The following is a 21515-nucleotide window of genomic DNA, read 5'->3' as shown; positions in this document are numbered from 1 at the left end:
GATCATAGTCTAATAACAATAACAATATTTAGTAGCAACCTAAAAAAGAATCGGACATGAAGACTTATCAATAAATCCAATAAATAAATCCGAGCAATCTGGTACCGGTACCGAGCAATCTGGTACCGGTACCGTACCGTTTAGCTGGTACTGTTAGTACCGGTACTGGTACCGGTACCTGGTCACCCCTAGTTGCATAATCAGAGAAACTTTGCCTACCACATGGCTAACATGTGTACTTTGTGTTAGTATTTACCAACATGACTCCTAAGTGTGTAGGCACTCCTGAGCATACATGGTGACTCCACATGTTGCAGGTGTTACACTTTATACCACTGTCACAATGGAGCTGACATATTATACATGGGAAAATATTTTTCCTACCTGAGGCATCTTCATTGTTTACATTCTGGGTAGAGGCAGACATCTTGGCTCTGCTGGGACTGTCTTCCTGAAAATGCTCTACATCTTCCTTCTGCTGTAAACCTAGCAGATGTTGTTGTGCAAATTCATTACTGACAGTATTCACAGATGACCTGGTGTGCCGAGGGCCTGGGTCAGGCGTCAGTGGGTCGGTGCTGCGGGTGGCCGGCCTTCCTTCCCTCAGTTCCCTGCAGTGACTCGCTATGGCCATTCTCCTTACCCATTCCCCGTCACACTGGTCGCCTGGGCCAGGGCCAGTGGTTTTGTCAGAGGTAAATATTACAGGCAAGAATGATCAGATTATTACATGAGGTAACACTCATTTAGGTATTGCCCCGGGTCCCCTGGCTTATTGTGTGGCGGGGGATTACTCTGGAACGGGATTTACATGAGCTGGCGGAGGTAAACACGCATGGCGGCGCTCAAGCAGGGGAAGAAAATAGGAAAGGAAATTCAGTGGAGGCAAAGTGCACAGAGGGACAGAGCTCAGTGCTGGGTGGAGTATATAAGTGTATGCAGGGAAGTGACCAAGAGTGCGTAGTGTAAGGTGACTTGCCATCACCTGCCCTCACCTGTCGTCACTTGCCCTCACCTGTTTGCCTGTCTGTGCTGCCTACCTGGGCATCACTGGTCAGCAAAAGGAGATTGACCAGGCAGAGGGACAGCCAGTCAACTGACCAGCCAGACAGTCAGCCAACCAACCAATCAGCCAGACAACCAGCCAGTCAGTCAACCACCCAGACAGTCATCCAGTCAACCACCCAGACAGTCATCCAGTCAACCAGTCAGCCATTCAGTCGGTCACTTAGACACAGTCAGTTTACCAATCAACCCACCAGGCAACCAGTCAACCAGCCAGCTAGAAAGCCAGTCTACCAGTCAGCCAGTCTATTGGCTGTATACCCAGTCAGTCAGTCTATTAACCAGCCAGCCAGACAGCCAGTCTTCTGGCTAGGCTACCCACCAGGCAGCCAGTCACTCAACCAGCCAGACAGACACGCAGTCTACCAATTCCCAATTCAGTGTTTTTCGCGCTAGATTCAGCGCTTTTTGTACTGACTTAGCATTTTTCTGTGTGTAGCGCCATGGCACTATATTTAGCTCTCTTTTACTATTCCTTGTGCGAAATGTAGTGTTTTTTAATGTATAAACATAAAAAGTAGTGACATAAATACCGTATTAAAGGAGTGACATAACCGTGGAGCAACAGAATAACAAAATAATTCAACCTTTAATTGAAACTTGTTAATTTTTTTTATTTTTTTAATTTTTTTTTACGTCTTGGCCTATTGCACCGGTAGGCTTCTTCCCGGTGGATCCTGGATTCCTGATGGTCAGTCCAAGGCTTCTTACCGGTGGGGCCTGATGGTCGACCCAGCCCGTTCTGGCGCAGGCGAGTGTTTTTAGTGGCGCCATCTTGCGTTGGCTCATGCTGCCCTCCCAGAGCTCATCTTTAATCCTAGAATCTAGAGTCCAGGTTGATAGGTGGTCTTCTGGACAGCATGTGGGTAGTTTTAAGCCACTCGACAGCGGCTGAAAAATCCCAGCTTGGTGGCACCGGTCGGGGATTGAACTCGCGTCCTCCTGAACGCGGGGCCATCTCGCTATCTGTTCAGCCATCGCCTCCCCAAATGTGTAATGAGCCAAACCCGATGGATGTTCATTGAATAAGCAATTGTTAAAGTATTTCAGCAGTGGACTGAGCTGAAAACCCATTTTGAATGGGCAAGAAATGATGAACGATGCTACGCTAAATCATTTGTTAAATATTTTTTAAATTCTCAAAAAATGAATGGGTTTCAAGGATGGGAACTCAATTTTTTTTTTTTTTTTTTTAGTTATTTTTCAGCCTGGTTGCTGATTAAATAATATAGCCCTTTCATTTTGCCGTCGATTGATACCAAAAACTTTACTGTAGCCCCAGAAATAAGGGAGTTATGGCGATTCGCACCAAAGCGGTTGATTTTCCAAAATTCGCGGCTGAATGACAAGGGCGCCGCAAAATCAAAAGAGTAAGCCGTCCATTACTCGAGATGTCACTGGTTACATACATGGAGAGAGAGAGAGAGAGAGAGAGAGAGAGAGAGAGAGAGATGTCATTTAGCGCATAATCACAAAAGTGTAATTCGTCTTTGTTCTAACAACCTTACCTTTCATCTGACTAACCAACCTGTATTAATGTAACTGATAAAACCTAACTTAACCAACGGGTAGACGGTAGCCAAGCGGTCAGCGTGTGCATGGTGAGCCTGAGGACCTAGGTTTGAGTCCCACCGATAAATGCTGACAATTTTCAACCATTGCAGAGTGGCATAAGATTACCAACATACTGCCCAGATCTTCAATCAACCTCAACTTCAGTGACTTAAGTCAAGAGTAACACCAGGGGGTAGCATGGGCCTAGCAAGAGTGATATCAGCGTTGCCAAATTATCGTACTCATCGCATTGCAATTTCGTAATTTCTGACTGATAACTATAACAAAAAACACAAACCTCAATAAATAACAGTTTTAATGCTAACTTTGATGATTTTCTGTCGTTATTTGTGTAGCTATGAAAGTCTGAGGCTTAAAAAATGATAAATACGTTGTGGTGAATACGATAATCTGGCAACGCTGAGTCATATCACGGCAGCCACAATGAATAAAATTTGCCTACACCACTAATGGGGCGGGGTCACCCAAGAGGCCTCTCAGAAAATCCTACTGGCTCTATAGGCAACACCTAAAGAGAGAAAAAAGAAAAAAACACCCATCTCATAGCCCCTATTGCTACAGGTAACTCTCAATTTACGCGAGTTTGGTTTACGTGTTTTTGAAATAACGCGGGTTCCAAAATCCAAATAAACGTTTGATTTACATGTTTTTGTCACTTATACGCGATATTTTATGGAGTGGCCACCAGATGTCTCATGCAACTGGACTCACACGGTGCCGTGGCCACACAGCTGAGCTCAGTTCTTCCCGCGTGCCACATGAACAACAATACAGTACCCACGCTGCCACGCTACTCAACAACAACAACACCCTCGCTGCTGTGCTACCACGAGGGGAAGGGCAGCCAGAGGAGGAACCACGAGAGGGAAAGGAGTCAGAGTGATACAGTAGGCAATAAAGGTACAAACCTACCTCTTGTTTGATTTACATTGTTTTTGATTTACGCGACCTCTTCAATTACACAATACTCACGTAAATCGAGAGTTACGAGTACTACATATTTTTCATTCACTCTTCTGTTGATATACATACATTTGAACACAAAGTTACACATACAAGTATATATTCTCAGATGTTACACTTCCAACGGTCATAATTGTGAGCTAATGAAATGGCCCTTTTAAAGAAAAGAAATACCAATGTTGCTATTGTCTAAAAATAAGTGGAGGACATAGACCATAAAAAAACACGCCTAAAAAATATATGAGTACAGCACTTGTTGAGTGAACACATCCTGAGACGTGCACTGAACTTTGAGGTAGAGGGCAGAAGACCACCAGGAAGGCCAAGGAAGACGTGGAGAAAGGTGGTGGAGGAAGATATGAGGAGGCTGAACATCACGGAAGAAATGGCTATGGACCGGCAACAGTGGAGGAGGCTCATATCCCGTCCAACCCCACCATAGGGAATAAATGGACGTTAAACGAAGATGATGATGATGATGACTTGTTGCAGTGAAAATGCGGCATCATGTGGAGGCTCTTATGTGATAAAAAAAACTGTTGGTGCAAGTCATCAACGCCAAAGCCTCATGGGCGACATTTAAATCTCCACAAGTAATGCATAAATCATGCATGAGTAGTTCCTGAGATCCATGCCACGTTAAAATAAAGCTATACACATGTATGGAAAGGTTGAAAGTTTCGTTTAGTCGGTGCAACATCTGTGGTCATATGCCAGAGAGAGACAGAAGGGGAAAGAATTAGGAGAAGGGAACAGATCCCAGGAGACGGGACACAACCCCCGATTAATACCTGGTACCCATTCACTGCTGGGTGGACAGGGGCGTAGGGTATCGGAAAAGCCGCCCAAATTTTTCCACTCCGCCAGGGAATCGAACCCGGGCTCTCTCGGTTGTGAGCCGAGTGTGCTAACCACTGCATCACGAAGCCCCCTGCACACACACATGTATGGAGGCTATTACAGCTTCATGGGATAAGAAATATTGATCAAAGCCATCCGAGCTGAAGCCACATCAGGTACTCTTAAATCTCCACAACCAACGCACAAATCACGCACGAGACGTTCCTGTGACCCATGCCATGTTAAAATAAACCTATGCATATCTGTGGAACTCAAATACGTACCTTAAATCGTGTGTAGAGGTGTAGATATTGCTGATGATGAAGTACACCAGGTATTCGATATATGCGAGTTTGAAATATGAAATTCGCTCATATGCAACAAATCTAAAAGCACCAAGTATTCGTTTTATGTGAGAAAAATTCGCTATTATGCGAGTAGCGGCGCTGGTGTGACTGGTTGGTGAGGTATGGTGGCCGACTCGCACTAGAAGGCAGTGGGTGCAAATGTTTTCCCGCACTTTCCTCGCCTTTAATTAACCTTTTCCTCCCTCTGATCCTAAAGTTAATCCTCAGGTAGCTAATTATCAGCTTAAATCATAGACTTTGGGTGTCTCCCCGGAAGCAATCTTTAGTGCTTTATTACTGTGAAATGGTGCCGGTATAAATAGTTAGAGGGTTCGAAAATGGGTCGTGGAACATAACCCCCTATAATTAATGAGATGATCAGTTCGATATATGTGAATTCACTTGAAGCTTTAGCACTGGTCCTCATCAGTCCTGGGATTGCAGCCCCGAGATGGGACCGTGATGTCACAACATGGCGCCGAGTGTTTTGAGCATTGCAGGCGGCAGCCATTGGGACAACATCTAAGGACTTGGTCCCCGCTGGTGAGTGAGGACCAGGACTACAGCTTTGAGCATATGAGCCCATATTTGTAAGAGGTTTGCATATACACCAGGTATTCGTTATATGCGAGGGTTACGTTCTGCAAAAAGCTTGCATGATGTGAATTCGCATATATCGAACCTATCATCCTATTAATTATAGGGGGTTATGTTCCACGACCCGTTTTGGAACCCTCAACTATTTATTCCGGCACCGTTTCAGAATAATAAAGCACTACCGCAACAATAAAGAACATTGATTGCTTCCGCGGAGACACACCCAAAGTCTACGATTTAGGCTGATAATTAGCTACCTGAGGATTAACTTTAGGATCAGAGGGAGGAAAAGGTTAATTATGGGCGAGGAAAGTGCACGAAAACATTTGACCCGCCGCCCCCTAGTGTGAGTCGGCCACCATACCTCACCAACCAGTCGCACCAGCGCTGCCACTTGCATAATAGCGAATTTTTCTCGCATAAAACTAATACTTGGCACATTTCGGTTAGTCGCATATGAGCGAATTCGCATATTTCGAACTTGCATATATCGAATACCCGGTGTATTACAGTACAGTTTGTAGAATTCAATCCTGCTTTGTGCACGTATACATCATCCTTTCCTCAGGAGCGGCCAAATCATATGCTGGCAGACCATGAATGTTTGGAAGACCATGAATGTTTGGAGTGGCACCACAAATATTCCTTTGTGGGTGACTGTGCATTTTCAGGGAAATCTGTAAATGTGCAAATCTGCTAATAGTGAACTTGTGAATATGGCAGGACAGGTGTAGGATGAGGTGGACATAACTCATACACAGTCACGAGACGTACAAAGGCCGTCTTGTCGAAACAAATCATCGAGGAAAGTCTCCCTTCCCACAGAAGAAAGAAAATGGGACACCAACAGTTGATGCAGCCATATTGTGCCGCAAGCCTCACGCCTGACAATGCTAGGCAAGTTTTTTAATTTTTGAGTTGTCTGGTGCAATTTTCTTGCCTCATAGTATATGTAGTGTATGGTGATTGTGAATATGTCGTGACTTTGCTGGTGAAGGTTTCCATGGCCATGATCATATTGAAAAGATATTAGCATGGAAAGATATTGTTGTGCCGAGTTTTTGTGTTCATGGGAATCCCGTAAACAAACGTGGGTAGTTGACGAGTCATACAGCTAGTCGACGCAAAATGTTATTGTAAAGCCTGGTTACATTTGATGAGCATAGAAAACCACCTAAAAATTACGAGTTAAAACACTGTCATCACTTGCAGAATTGGAAGTCCAAACAATCTAAACTGATACCTCAAAGGAAGCCCACAGCCTAAGGATTACTTTAGGCATTTGGGTTTGAGTCTTGGTGCAAAGCCAGATTTTTAAGAAATTTATTTATAAAATTGTACGGGCCGTGAACACCTCGTGTACAAGCCGTGACCCCCTGGTCACAAGCCATACAAAAAAAAAAAAAAAAAAAAAAAAAATCTTCCTATGGAGAAAAAAATATTCTCTTGGGAAGCTCAACAGATACTCATAAAGGAAGCCCATTTCCTGAGGAGTATTATGCACTCTTTGTTTTGCCTGTTAGGGCAAATATAGATTTTTAATTAATATTTTCCCACTAGTAGTATGGGTTGTGTCCACCTCACCCTATATATTATGTTAAGCATTTATTATGTACTTTGAGTATGTAAGGAATTTATGAGACACTGGTTTCACTAGTGCTTTGGATAACCTTGACAATGTTTTTATTCAAAATTAAGTGTCAGAAAAAAAGGCACATTGGACTGCAAAAGAAAACTAAGTAGTTTGAGTAAATAAGGGTAAATTTTAATTTTCTGCCATTTCCCAGTGTATACTGTACTTGAAATGTTATAAATGTTTTTTCCTTATACACAAATATGGAACCTAACATACAAGGAGGGAGTACCGTAATATTTCAATACACAGTATTAGACAACTGCATAATGATTATTTTTCATATGAAACATTCTCTTGTATCTCTTATAGAGAGAGAGATATCATTCTTCAGACAATTTTCTGAATGCATTAAACTCTTGAAGACTGTCAATTTGCAGGTCATTCAAGTGACCGCTTTCTCCTTGAGTGTTCTCCAACTACATTTTTCTTCTTTACAGTAGAGGAAGCAGCTCAAAAAAGGAGAAATGAGAGGTCAGTATCGGGTGGAAAGGTGTCTTGAGAGTTGAGACTTTCCTCATGAGAGTGAAAGAGTTCAAGTCATTGTCAGGAGAAATTACAGATGGAGGAAGGCTGTTACAGAGTTTACCACTGGAAGGGATGAAAGAATAAAGATGCTAATTAACTCATGCATAAGAGATTTGGAGAGAATAGGAATGTGAAAGAGCAGAAAGTTGTGTGCAGCAGGGCAGTGGAAGGGGGGAGGCATGCAATTAGCAGGTTTAGAAGCAGTCAGCATGAAAATATGGATAGAAGCTAGGAAGAGCAGCAACATTGCAGTGGAATTTAAGGGGTAGAAGATCGTCATCAAGAAGAGAGCAGTTGATGAAATGAAAAGCCATTGACTCCACTCTTTCCAGCAGGGCTGTAGGTGGGTGTGGGACCCTACCCCCACACTAGATGCATACTCCATATGAGGACGGACAATGCCCTTGTTTATTGACAGCATCAGAGAGGGGGTAAAGAGCTGGTGGAGCCTACAGAACACTTAACGTCAAGGAAACCGATTTTGTAAGATATGAGACATGATTTTTCCAGTTATGATTTTGAGTTAAGGATAGACCAAGGAAATTTACTCTAGAACAGTGTTCTTCAACCTTTTCTAAGATCATGCACCCTTCCGGGAGCTCTTGAAAAATTCATGTACCCTAGCGCCGTCGACAAAAAAAAAAAAAAAAAAAAAAAAAATCACATTGTTTTTTATTTTTAAGACCGAAAATATATAAATAAAAGTATTAGGTCTCTATTTTAAATATAAAAAATAGCTACTTGGTCCTAAACAATTATATAGGACATATAATGCACCCAGTCTGGTACTTCTCGCCGTCTACATGCCACAAACACAAATTAACTCATATTCAAGACATTGTGACATGTGTGGATAGGTGAATGGAAGGAAACACGACACGGGTATGTACTGTACATCAGAGTTAATTTCCCGAGTATTTTCGTTGTTGCTTCTTCAGGGGAAAGAAGCAACAGCGAAATTAAATGAGAAATTGTCTGATCTGCATACCCGTGTTTCCTTCCATCCACCTATCATTATTTACTACTCACCAATATACGAGCGATTTTGAGTGGTTAAGTCGGGAGTCAACTTGACTGTGCGTCCGAAGGAACGTGAAGGTAGAATGAGGGTAGCACTGTACTGAGTGTATACCTCTACTACAGCGCCAGTGACACGTCTAATACCAGTACACCGCCGCAGGACCGCAAGCTGCAATGTTGCCAACCCGTGAGGCGCGAAGTGTGTCACAAAACCCGTGAAAAGTACCTATACCAAATTCTCATACTTTTCCCACACTTTGGGGCAGTATCTGCCTATCTGGGGGGGAATGGCTCTTTATACTGTGTATAGTAACTATAGTTAATACTGAGTGTAATATACTAATATAATACACATATTTTTAATACTATAATCTCAATTTAAATTAATTTCTTACATTACACTTACAATTTTCTTCCTAAAACACCTTTTCGTAGTGTGCATTCTTGTACACACTAGCCTTGTCATGTACCCCTCCATGTACCCCATTATTTCCATGTACCCTTTGAAAAAAATCATGCACCCTGGGGTGCACCATGCACCCAGGTTGACTATCACTGCTCTAGAAGACAGGGAGAGCTGAGTATTGTTGAAGATTAGGAGAATAGGTGTATGGAAAATTGTGTCACGTTTACAGGTAAAGAAAATAAGTTTTTGAGGCACTGAAAGACATCTGCCCAAAGTAGAAATGATAGCAAGGTCTGAGGTTAAGCATTCTGTAGCCTTCACTCTAGAGACTTGTAATTCTTGTTATGAGGATCTTTTGTTAAAAGAGGTTGAGTAATACTGAGTATAGTCAGCATAGCAGTTGATAGGACAGTTTGTTTTGGAAAGATCATGAATGAACAACAGAGAGTGGGGTATCGAACAGAGTCCTGCGGGACACCACTTTTGGTATGTTTAAGGGAAAAAATGACCGTCTACCACAGCAGTGATAGATTGGCCCAAGAGAAAACTGGAGATAACAGTACAGAGAGAGAGGGATGGAATCTGTAGGAGGGTAGTTTAGAGAGTAAAGATTTGTGCCAGACGCTGTCAAAAGCTTTTGAATTGTCTAAGGCAACAGCGAAAGTTTCACCGAAACAGCCAAGAGTCAGTTAGGAAGGCAAGATCACCAGTAGAATGCCCCTTGCAGAACCCATACTGGTGATCAGAGGAGGTCAGAAGTTGATACATGCTCTCCTGTTAAGGATTGTTTCAAGAGCCTTGGGGAGACAAGCAAAGCTATAGGATGGTAGTTTGAGTGATAGGAACGGTTTCCCTTCTTAGGCACAGGTTGTATGTAGGTGTACTTCCAGCAGGAAGGAAAGGAAGAAACTGAAAGGCAGAGACAAAAGAGTTTGACCAAGCAGGGTGTCAGCACAGAAGCACAGATTTTAAGGACAATAAAAGGAACTCCATTGAGTCCATAAACCTTCTGAGAATGGAGGTCAGAGAGGGTATAAGTGAAAATGATGCTGATATTGTGAACCAAGTAAAAACCAAGAATATTAGAATTCCATTTTGGCACTACAAAATGGATAGGAATAGAAAAACTCTTTCATATTACTGAATGTTCAGTTTACTGTCAAAATTGACATCAAATGCCAAAAAAGTACTAACTGCCAAAAAATACAGAAAAGTTCCTGCATTAAACAAAATTAAGTAACAACAATATAACTTTTGCCTATTGGACTATTGCATTTGAAACTGTATATATAATGATCAGCATCAGATAGTGCTTCTAACTTGCCTAGGTGGTTTCTGAAAGAGAAGGCAGCAACTGTGTCAGCTTAATACTGATCATCCCTAAAATACATTTTGCTGAATGCAATTTTAACCATAACATAGCTTCCCCTACTCTAGTCTTTATGTGAGGGGATTGTCACTTGTCAATGTGTAGCTCTTGACCCTGGAGAAAATCAGAGGAGGAAACTTGCTGGTGTCATTTACATCAATCTGCGAAATGTTTTGCTTGTCATCATAGTAGACAGAGATGATGGAGTATGTTCGCCACACTAACTGCCAGTGCAAGCGATCCTTGACAGGTCGAATCTCATACTCCTGCAAAATGAAAATATCAAAATTATTATGTGAGTTACTACAATAGAAGTTTTGTTACAAGGAATATTTCAAAAAGTTTCTTAGTACTCATGTATCTATGAGTTATCTACGTAGACTGAGGGAACATAAAAATGTTTCTATTCTTTGTGAATAGGTTTTCCACTTAATACATAGTATCTATCTATCTATCTATCTCTCTCTCTCTCTCTCTCTCTATATATATATATATACAGTCGTCGCTCAAATAGTACGAGGGTTAGGGACCCAGGACCCCCGTACTATTCGAAAATCCGTATTAAATTAGTGCCCCCCCAAGAAACACTCCTGGGCACTCCTACGGAATCCGAGTCCCGCCTGGCTCAGCTGTTACCCACGGGTTAGAGGTCAGGATATTTAAAATTTGGTTTCAGTAGTTTAAATATGCGTCCCTTAACTATATAATATGGAGGCGTAACGTGGTATTCTGGAGGTGCGGTGTCAATCTCCACAATTACCGTTTCGTATCTTATTTCAAGTGTGAATTAGAGAGTAATAGAAACTGTGATAGCGAGTAAGAGAGAGTGTGAGTGCATGACATGGCTCGCTTGCTGACAATGTGGAAGGCAGCACTGCCAGGATGGCTCCGTTACCCAAAGTGGAAACTATACAGCAGAAAATGCATAACTGGTGACTTTGGCCGGCGAGCAGAAACTGTGCCCAGGCGGGACCCTGATTTTTTTTTTTTTTTTTTTTTTTTACATCTTCGCCTGTGTCGCCAGTAGGCTTGTTTTTGGAAGGGCCTGATGGTATGGCCCAGCCCGTTGTAGCGCAGGCCAGTGTTTATAGTGGCGCCATCTTGCATTGGCTCATGCTGCCCTCCCGGAGCTCATCTTTAATCCTAAAATCTAGAGTCTGGGTTGATAGGTGGTCTTCTGGACAGCATGTGGGTAGTTTTAAGCCACTCGGTGGCGGCTGAAAACTCCCAACTTGGTGGCACTGGGCGGGGACTGAACTCGCGTCCTGAACGCGGCGCCGTGGTAAGCTATCCCTACTGCAACGTAACTTGTACCAAAACGTAACTTCTTCTAAATTTCAATTCTGCAAGGTGAATACCTTTCTTGAACGCTTTGGGGTGCATTCAGTAGGTGTTTTGGCTTGTCTCTTGGGTCCCATGTTCATGTTATGTGGTAATGGAGAAGCGTAGCTGAGGTTGTGCACACACAGGACTTCAATCTGGCAGAACAGTGTTCCTGATGTTGTGCACACACACAGACTGAGGGGATGTGCATGGGAGGCAGTCTGGTAGAACAGTGTTGCCACTCACGCCATGGCTATTTGGTGCGATGAGCGGGAAATTTAAAAATCCAAAGAAAATCTATGACAATCCGTAAAAAAACAAAACCGTACTATTGGAAACTGTACTATTTGAGGGATGACTGTATATTGCATCAATCTATCAATCTATCTACCTGTCCTCATGCATTTGTGGGTACACTATTCGTGGATTTGCACATCCACAGATTTTTCCCCCAACTGCACGAAAGTGGCAATTTTTGTGGTGCCATTCCAAACATTCACGGTCCACCCGTGGACGATTTGGCTGTTTGTAAAGGATGATAGATTGGAATAATTACAATGATGTGTCCTTGATGTGAATGAAACCCTCACTTGCAGACAAAAGATGCATATTTACCAGACAGTTTCTGTGGACACTGCCACAATCTTCAGTTGTAAGAACCCGGAGAGGAAGTGAGGAAACCCAGTACAGATTTCCTTTTATACAAAGATGAATGGGTAAACATGAGAGGGTGAGATGGGGAGGGGTGGGCAAACCCCTATCAAACAGTCAGTTCACCTCCCCTCCTCTATGCTGATGTAATGGACAGACAGGAGAGATTTACATAGATTTACATAGAAAATCAGACCACACAGACCCCATGGTCCAGACTTGGTGGTCTCTCCTTAAACCTAAGTGATTCTACATTAAGCAGATGGCTCCAAAATGTTGCATTTCAACTCTAATTAATATTAAGTTGAAGGAAGTGATGGTCGAGCTTGTTTTTAAAGGAGTCAATCGTGTTACACTGGACCATTGAAGGTGGGAGCTTATTCCATTCTCGCACTACAATGTTGTTGAAGAAAAATTTGGTGCGGTCTGAATTTACTTGTCTACATTTTATTTTTATGCCATTGTTCCTCGTATGCAAAGTGTCATTGATCATAAACAAAGTTGATCTGTCTACATTCGTGAAACCATTAAGTATTTTGAAACATTCGATCAGTTTTCCTTGGAGGTGATGTTTCTCAAGAGAGAACATGTTAAGGGTGGAAAGCCTTTCTTCATAAGATTTGTTGCGCAAGGAAGGGATCATTTTTGTTGCCCGACGCTGAACACCTAATTTAGCAATGTCCTTTGCATGGTGGGGATAAACGGGGTGGTAAGAGACCTCTCACCCAGGGACTTCATTACTGGATCTTACTTGAAAGTACAGTCATAAATCGGTTTATGAGTTTAATTTGCTCCGAATTTTGCTCCCACACCAAAACACTCATAAACCAAAATGAATTTCCCCACTGAAATTAATGTAAATCCCATTAATGCATCCCATATCTCAAAAAAATATTTATATAAAAATCATTTTACATGTTATTTTATCCAGAATTAAAGTAATTTTACTAACTAATAGCAACAATAAATAATATAAAACACAAATCAATGTGTTACGGTTGTTATGGAGACTCCTGCAACCGCTATTCTCGAGGCACCGGAACTATGTACGTTTGAAAACCAACGTGAAGCAAACCCGACGTATTGTCTGAGATGGAGGGTGAACGGGAGTCAGTCACGTCCAGGAGGGCATACACGCCCCTGAGGCTTGCATCCTGTTCTGTTGTGAGCATAGTATCTGCAGTTTGTTTTCTTCTTTGCAGCACCATCCCTTTTAACCATCTTTCTTGGGCACACTGCAGCGCTGAAAACACTAAAGCACAAATGCAATTGCACACGAGTGCACGGATATTATCGCTACTAGTTTACAACGTGGACTGAGACTAGGGTTACCAACATGCCACCCTTTTCTTAAAATACAGAATGCCATATGTTCTGTATTTGGCTGTCTGAATGTTTAAGCAAATAAAATTCAGTATTTAAAACTGTAGTGAGCACATTTCTCGGTGAACCACAAAACCAGTCCATAAAATTATGCTTGTCAAGTGTTGTCCTGAAATATGTGTAAAATACGCGTTGTAACGTCCCTCCCCCTTCCTTCTGCCTTCACCAGCGGCGGCTGTCAGTTGTGGCAGGCTAGAGAAATTTTAGGGTTGCCACCCGTTCCTTAAAATATGGATTCGTTCTGTAATGGAGAATGGGATGTTGCGTTCCTTATTATTTTTAGCTCAAGGTGGCAACCCTAACTGAGACTATTCCCATTGTTCTCCTCTTTGAGCACTCTCGTCTTGTGGCGAACAAAGGTAACCCACGCTCACTTCTTCGACTTGTACAAAAAAAACCTGCCAGTCCTCATCTACAGTACCCTCCCGAGTTTTGTGCTTGCTTCGTTCTGAAGAGATAGCGCTAAACTCGAGGATCGCGAAACTTGGGGTATTGAAAACACTGAAAAAGCGCTTATTTGTTCCGACCCGCTGAGAAGCTGATATTTTTTTCCCCCATTACTCCCTTGATATCTCCAAATACATACCTTGGAAAAAGGAAGAAAACAGGACGAGAGAACGGGTCGTTTTGAAGCTGCAGTTGAAGGCGGCTGCCTTACGATTGGTTGATAGTTCTGAAAACACGCTTGTGATTCGCTGGAAGTTCAATGATGTCATCGCTGGCGCTCACTCAATCAGCAGCCTCTCTGCCTTAACCCTATTCGTTCCGACCCGGGCCACATTTGCCCCCCCCTGAGGATTTTTGTCAAAACGATCATTTTTTTTTTATTACCAAGTTTAAAAGAAAAACAGACCTACTGATAAACGTAGAAAATACCGTAGATTAAGATGCGATATCAAAAATAACCATAGGAGCCTCCGTTATCTTGCTAAACACGAATATTTAGAAACACCGACGCGAATCATTTTGAAGCACGGCGATACGCTGTGAAAAAAAAACCAACGTTCAAACGCCTCCGGATGACGATATTATTACTGTTATAAGTATTAATATACCTGTATTGTATAGTGCAATACTGCATGTTCTGCATCTTTTATGTTAACAAAGCTTTAGCTGATACACTAAACAGACCAACAAACAAGCTAGCTGTAATAAAAACATAATAAAAACGTACACAGCCCGCTGTGTACGAGTTATTCAACGGCAGTTGGCGACCACGAGCTTGTGATTGCGGCGATGACGAATTATGGCACATACAATACTTATTTTGACACTACCATAAGGTGATAACTGTGTCTCGTACATATGTTAATTTCTTGTACTTTGGCCAGACAATTCCTATATATAGCTAATAAAGAAAAAACGACGTGCTTGGAGTCAGAGAGAGAGAGAGAGAGAGGCCAGTCATAGGCTATTTGACCGTTTGAACCTAACTCACCTCTCTTCCATCTTTCATATATATATATATATATATATATATATATATATATATATATATATATATATATATATATATATATATATATATATATATATATATATTAACCAGGCAACAATGATAATACCCAAAATAATATCAGTGCCAGTGTCACTTGCTGCGAAATATTCATGTCATTCATATTCAGTTCCTTTCAATATAAGCAAATATACTCTAATCGGCAAAAAAAAAATTTAGCGTAATAAAAAAAATACTATGAAAGATGGAAGAGAGGGGAGCTAGGTTCAAACGGTCAAATAGCCTATGACTGGCCTCTCTCTCTCTCTCTCTCTCTCTCTCTCTCTCTCTCTCTCTCTCTATATATATATATATATAAAAAATACTATGAAAGATGGAAGAGAGGGGAGCTAGGTTCAAACGGTCAAATAGCCTATGACTGGCCTCTCTCTCTCTCTCTCTCTCTCTCTCTCTCTCTCTCTCTCTCTCTATGTATATATATATATATATATATATATATATATATATATATATATATATATATATATATATTAACCAGGCAACAATGATAATACCCAAAATAATATCAATGCCAGTGTCACTTGCTGCGAAATATTCATGTCATTCATATTCAGTTCCTTTCAATATAAGCAAATATACTCTTATCGGCAAAAAAAAAAAATTACTTTCTATAAATCACTGGCCTCGTATGGTTTATTTTGGGGGGGACCTGGATGCATTGAGAGAGAGAGAGAGTGAGAGAGAGAGGGAGAGAGAGAGAGATTATTTTGGGATATCAAGGCGAATAGGAAAGCGAAATTTAGCGTAATAAAAAATACTATGAAAGATGGAAGAGGGAGCTAGGTTCAAACGGTCAAATAGCCTATGACTGGCCTCTCTCTCTCTCTCTCTCATCACGACCACCATCATCACCACCATCATCATCACCACCATCATCATCACCACCATCACCATCATCATCATCACCATCATCATCACCACCATCATCACCACCATCATCAACATCATCATCACCAACATCATCATCACCATCATCACCATCATCATCACCATCATCACCATCATCACCACCATCATCATCACCACCATCATCACCATCATCACCATCATCACCACCATCATCATCACCACCATCACCATCACCACCATAATCATCACCACCATCATCATCACCACCATCATCATCACCACCACCATCATCACCACCATAATCATCACCACCATCACCATCATCATCACCACCATCATCATCACCACCATCATCATCACCACCACCATCATCACCACCATAATCATCACCACCATCACCATCATCACGATCATCACCACCATCATCATCACCATCATCATCACCATCATCACCATCATCATCACCATCACCACCATAATCATCACCACCATCATCACCACCATCATCATCACCACCATCATCATCACCACCACCATCAACACCACCATCATCATCACCAACATCATCACCACCATCATCATCACCACCATCACCATCATCATCATCACCACCATCATCACCACCATCACCATCATCACCATCATCATCATCATCACCACCATCATCATCACCACCATCATCATCACCACCACCATCATCACCACCATCATCACCACCATCATCATCACCACCATCATCATCACCACCATCATCATCACCACCATCATCACCACCAGCATCATCACCATCATCACCATCACCATCATCACCATCATCATCATCACCATCATCATCATCATCACCATCATCACCATCATCACCATCATCACCATCATCATCACCACCATCATCATCACCACCATCATCATCACCATCATCATCACCATCATCATCACCACCATCATCATCACCATCATCACCACCATCATCATCATCATCACCATCATCACCATCATCATCACCATCATCATCACCACCATCATCATCATCACCACCATCACCATCATCACCATCACCACCATCATCATCACCACCATCACCATCACCACCATCATCATCACCACCATCATCATCACCAACATCATCACCACCATCATCACCACCACCATCACCATCATCATCACCACCATCATCATCACCACCATCATCATCACCACCACCATCATCACCACCACCATCATCACCACCATAATCATCACCACCATCACCATCATCACCATCATCATCACCATCATCATCACCACCATCATCATCACCACCATCATCACCACCATCATCATCATCATCACCATCATCACCATCATCATCACCACCATCATCATCACCACCATCACCATCATCACCATCACCATCATCATCACCACCATCACCATCACCACCATCATCATCACCACCATCATCATCACCACCATCATCACCACCATCATCACCACCACCATCATCACCACCATCATCATCACCATCATCATCACCACCATCATCACCATCATCATCACCACCATCATCATCACCACCATCATCACCATCATCACCATCATCATCATCACCACCATCACCATCATCACCAAAAAGGAGGAAGAAGAGGATGAAGAAGAGGAAGAGGAAGAAGAGGAGGAAATAGAGGAAGAGGAGGGAGAGGAAGAAGAAGAGGAAGGAGAGGAAGATGCATAAGAGGAGGAAAAAGAGGAAGAAGAAAAGGAAGAGGAAGAAGAAGAGGTAGGGGAGGAAAAGGAGGAAGAAGCTAGAAGAGGAAGAAGAAGAGGACGAGAAGCTAGGAAGAGGTGGAAAAGTATAGAAGAAGAGGAGGAAGAAGAGGAAGAAGAGGAGGAAAAGAGGGAAGGGGACAATAAGGAGGAAGAAGGAAGAAGAGGAAGACTAGGAAGAGTAGGAAGAAGAGGAAGAAAAGGAGGAAGAGGATGAAGAAGATGAAGAGGAAGAAGAGGAGGAAATAGAGGAAGAGGTGTGAGTGGAGTAATAGAAAGAGGAAGAGGAGGAAGAAGAAGAGCAAAATCAAGAAAAAGGAAGAAGAAGATGAGAAGGAAGAAGAAAAGGAAGAGTGAGAGGAAGAAGAGTAGGACGAGAAGCTAGGAAGAGGAGGAAAAGTAGGAAGCAGAGGAAGAGGAAAAGGAAAAAGAAGAAGAGGAAGAGGAGGGGGAAAAGAGGGAAGAGGGAAAAGGAGAAAGAAGAGGAAGAGGAGGAAGAAGAGGAACAGGAGGAAGAGGAGGAAGGAAAGGAGGAAGAGCAGGAAGAAGAGTAAGAGGAAGAAGAGGAGGAAATAGAGGAAGAAGAGGAGGAGGAGGAAGAACAGGAAGAGGAGGAAGATGAAGAAGAAGAGGAAGAAGGAAGGGAAGAGGAAGAAGAGGAAGAGGCAGAAGAAAAGGAAGAGGAAGAAAAAGAGGCGAGAAGCTAGCGAGAAAAGGAAAAGGAGGAAGAGGAGGAAGAAGAGGAAGAGGAAGAATAAAAGGAGAAAGAAGAGGAAGAGGAGGAAGAAGAAAAGGAGAAAGAAGAGGAGGAGGAAAAGAAGGAAGAAGAGGAAGAAGAAGAAAGAAGGAAGAATAGGAAGGAAGAACACGAAAAGAAGGAAGAATAGGAGGAAGAGAGAAAAGGATTTTATTTCTTGAGAGTTTCTTTTCACTCATTATTCACTATTGCTTTACACCATTGATTAGGTTCCAGTACTTAGTGTTCACGAGCGTTATTGTTGTTCTGAAAAATCAATACGATGCTGGCTATACGAGGGCGAAAAATCTCAAGGGGTCGGAACGTATAGGGTTAAGGCGGTGTCACACTGGCCGTTTTCCTCCAACCGTTGGGGCTATGGGCGACGCCTGTATGCCCAACTGGGGGCGAGTTGTCGGTTGTCCGTAAGCTGGTGTCACACTGGGCCTTTTTCTTCCCACCGCGTTGGCGGCAGCTTGGGCAAACCAGCAGCTCCAACTTTTCCGGCTGTGCATCACAAACGGCCAAGGTCGGTTGCCCGTATCCATATTGACAACGCAAACAAAGCACTTGCCCTGTATCAACATGGTGTCGTCTGCTAAAGTAAGGGCTGTCGCGGCTTGTGCTGCCATTACCCAGGTTATGGACTTGTTGCTGCAGTTAAATGTAAGGAAGAAGCGGTTGTGGGTGTGACGTGCCTGTGGTTCCTCCGTGCCAGAATTTCTCATTGCCACCACTGCGCGTATGCGGCCAACCCACCCATTTAGATGCCGCCCACATAAACACCTGGATCGAGTAACAACAAAGACACACACACATACGCACATGCACAATAAGGGTGGAGTGGGTAATGGACTGATTAAGTGGCTGGAGGACTTCCAAACTAACAGGGAAATGAGGACAATAATCAAGGACAGGGTTTCCAACTGGTGCCCAGTGAGGAGTGGGGTCCTACAGGGTTCAGTGCTGGTGGCAATAATGTTTGCTGTTTATATAAATGATATGGTGGACGGAGTGACCAGCTATGTGAGTTTGTTTGCAGATGATGCAAAGCTATTGAGACGAGTCAATGATGTGAAGCACTGTGAGGGACCTGGACAAAATATGGGAGTGGAGTGGTACATGGCAGATGGAATTCAACCTTGGAAAATGTAAAAAAAATAGAGTTTGGCAGGAGTGGAAGATGTGAATTTGATTATAAGATGGGAAGTGAGATAATATGCAGAGGAATGGAAGAAAAAGATTTGGGAGTGACTGTCTCAGAGAACATGTCACCGGACAAACACATCAACAGGATAACGGGACAAAATATGAATTTGCTGAGGAACATAAGGACGGCATTTGTGTATTTGGTCGCGGAGATGATGAAGAAAATAATAGTTACAATGATAAGGCCAAGGTTGGAGTATGCAGCAGTGGTCTGGTCTCCTCATGAAAAGAAGAATATAAGAAAGCTGGAAAGAGTACAGAGAGTGGCAACTAAGATGGTACCGGAACTTAGGGATCGGACTTACAAGGAGAGACTCAATAGCATGGGGCTCACAACCCTGGAGAGAAGGAGAGAGAGAGGAGACCTGATAGCGGTGTACAGGGTGGCGAGTGGGGTGGAGAATCTGGACAGAGAGGACCTGTGTGTGTGGAGCGAGAGAGAAACGAGAGGACATGGAAAGAAGTTGAGGGCGACCACGTGTAGGCGAGATGTGAAAAAGTTTAGCTTCCCAAACAGAAGCATTGAGCTGTGGAATGGACTGGGGGAGGAGGTGGTCTGTGGAAGAAACATTCATGATTTTAAGGAAAAGTTGGATAAGAGCGGATATGGAGACAGGACAGCGCGAGCGTAGCTCTTTTCCCATATGTCACAACTAGGTAAATACAACTAGGTAAATACACATGCGCACACGCACACACACATGTAGAAGGAATTTTGGAAGAATGCATACAATGACCTACACAAGCAGGTAACATTGAACGAGAAAAAGACAGATGACACTGAGGTTAAAGTCAAGTAATTAAAGGAAACACATAAAGTCTGGAAGGAGGAACAAGATAAGGAAAATGTTAGCTTTAAGAAAATTTTGGAGGAGTGAGTTAAGGCTAAGGATGAAGCAATAACTGAAAAGGTGATCAAGGAGATAAAAGAAAAATCAGAAATAGTGAGGGACACGGTTGAAAAAAAGTCTGTAGTAGTGGTGGGTATCAATGAAGAGTTCATGCCGATCAGACATAAAAGGGAAAAGAAAGAAAGGAAGGCAGTGGAACAAGTAATTGAAGCAATTCAGGAAGAAGATCATGAGCTGGGGTGGGTTTCATCAAAGTTCCCAAGTCCTTGGAAGTGTGCTCAAGGAGTCCCAAGCGTGCGAGAAACCTTGGGCATGTTTCATGAAAGCTCCCAAGCCTTGGAACTCTGCCTATCTCGCTCGCCGCCGTGGGAGGCCGTGCAGGGTCTCCCAAGCACTCCCAAGGAAGGTCCCAAGCATCAGACTGTAAACATGGCAACCCCGCCAACACTGACCAAGGAATTTTCGCCCGAAAAGGGACATCTTTAGTGAGTACGATGACACTGAGTTCAAGAAGAGGTACAGGGTGGATCGTGCTGGCCTGTTGTTCGTCACTGACTTGCTGGGACACGTGATTGGCAACAGGACCGAGAGGAGCCGTGCAGTCACAGCGGAGCTGAAAGTGGCGTTGTCTGCGATACCTCGCCACCGGGAAAATGCAGCAGTGCAGCACAGATGACTTTGGAGTATCCCGGGCCACAGTCAGCAGAATCATCACCCAGACCGTGGATGTTCTCGTGACACAAGAGAATATGAGGCGGTTCATGGGCTTCCCTTTAAACCGGGGGGGAGCAGCAGAGAATGAAGGCAGAGTTTGCCGAAATTGCTGGTTTTCCCGGTGTGGTGGGTGCTGTTGATGGCACCCACGTAGAATAGTGGCCCCACATGAGCACGAATAAATATACGTCAACTGC

The 21515-nt window shown here is 43.0% G+C and overlaps 1 protein-coding gene across 4 annotated transcripts in view; it reads right to left on the bottom strand.

The window, feature by feature from the left end:
• Window positions 1-10111: 10111 nt before the first annotated feature.
• LOC127005780 (F-box only protein 9-like) overlaps window positions 10112-21515 on the bottom strand; it is a 172449-nt gene continuing 161045 nt past the window's right edge. For all 4 annotated transcript variants that reach the window (XM_050874877.1, XM_050874875.1, XM_050874879.1 and 1 more), the window contains one exon: window positions 10112-10609. In XM_050874877.1, the coding sequence (XP_050730834.1) occupies window positions 10415-10609 (195 nt within the window). In that variant the 3' untranslated portion in view covers window positions 10112-10414. The remainder of the gene's footprint in view (window positions 10610-21515) is intronic.

Source organism: Eriocheir sinensis, chromosome 31 (genome assembly GCF_024679095.1).
Source record: "Eriocheir sinensis breed Jianghai 21 chromosome 31, ASM2467909v1, whole genome shotgun sequence".
NCBI lineage: Eukaryota > Metazoa > Arthropoda > Malacostraca > Decapoda > Varunidae > Eriocheir > Eriocheir sinensis.
This window is presented reverse-complemented; position numbering and strand designations above follow the sequence as displayed.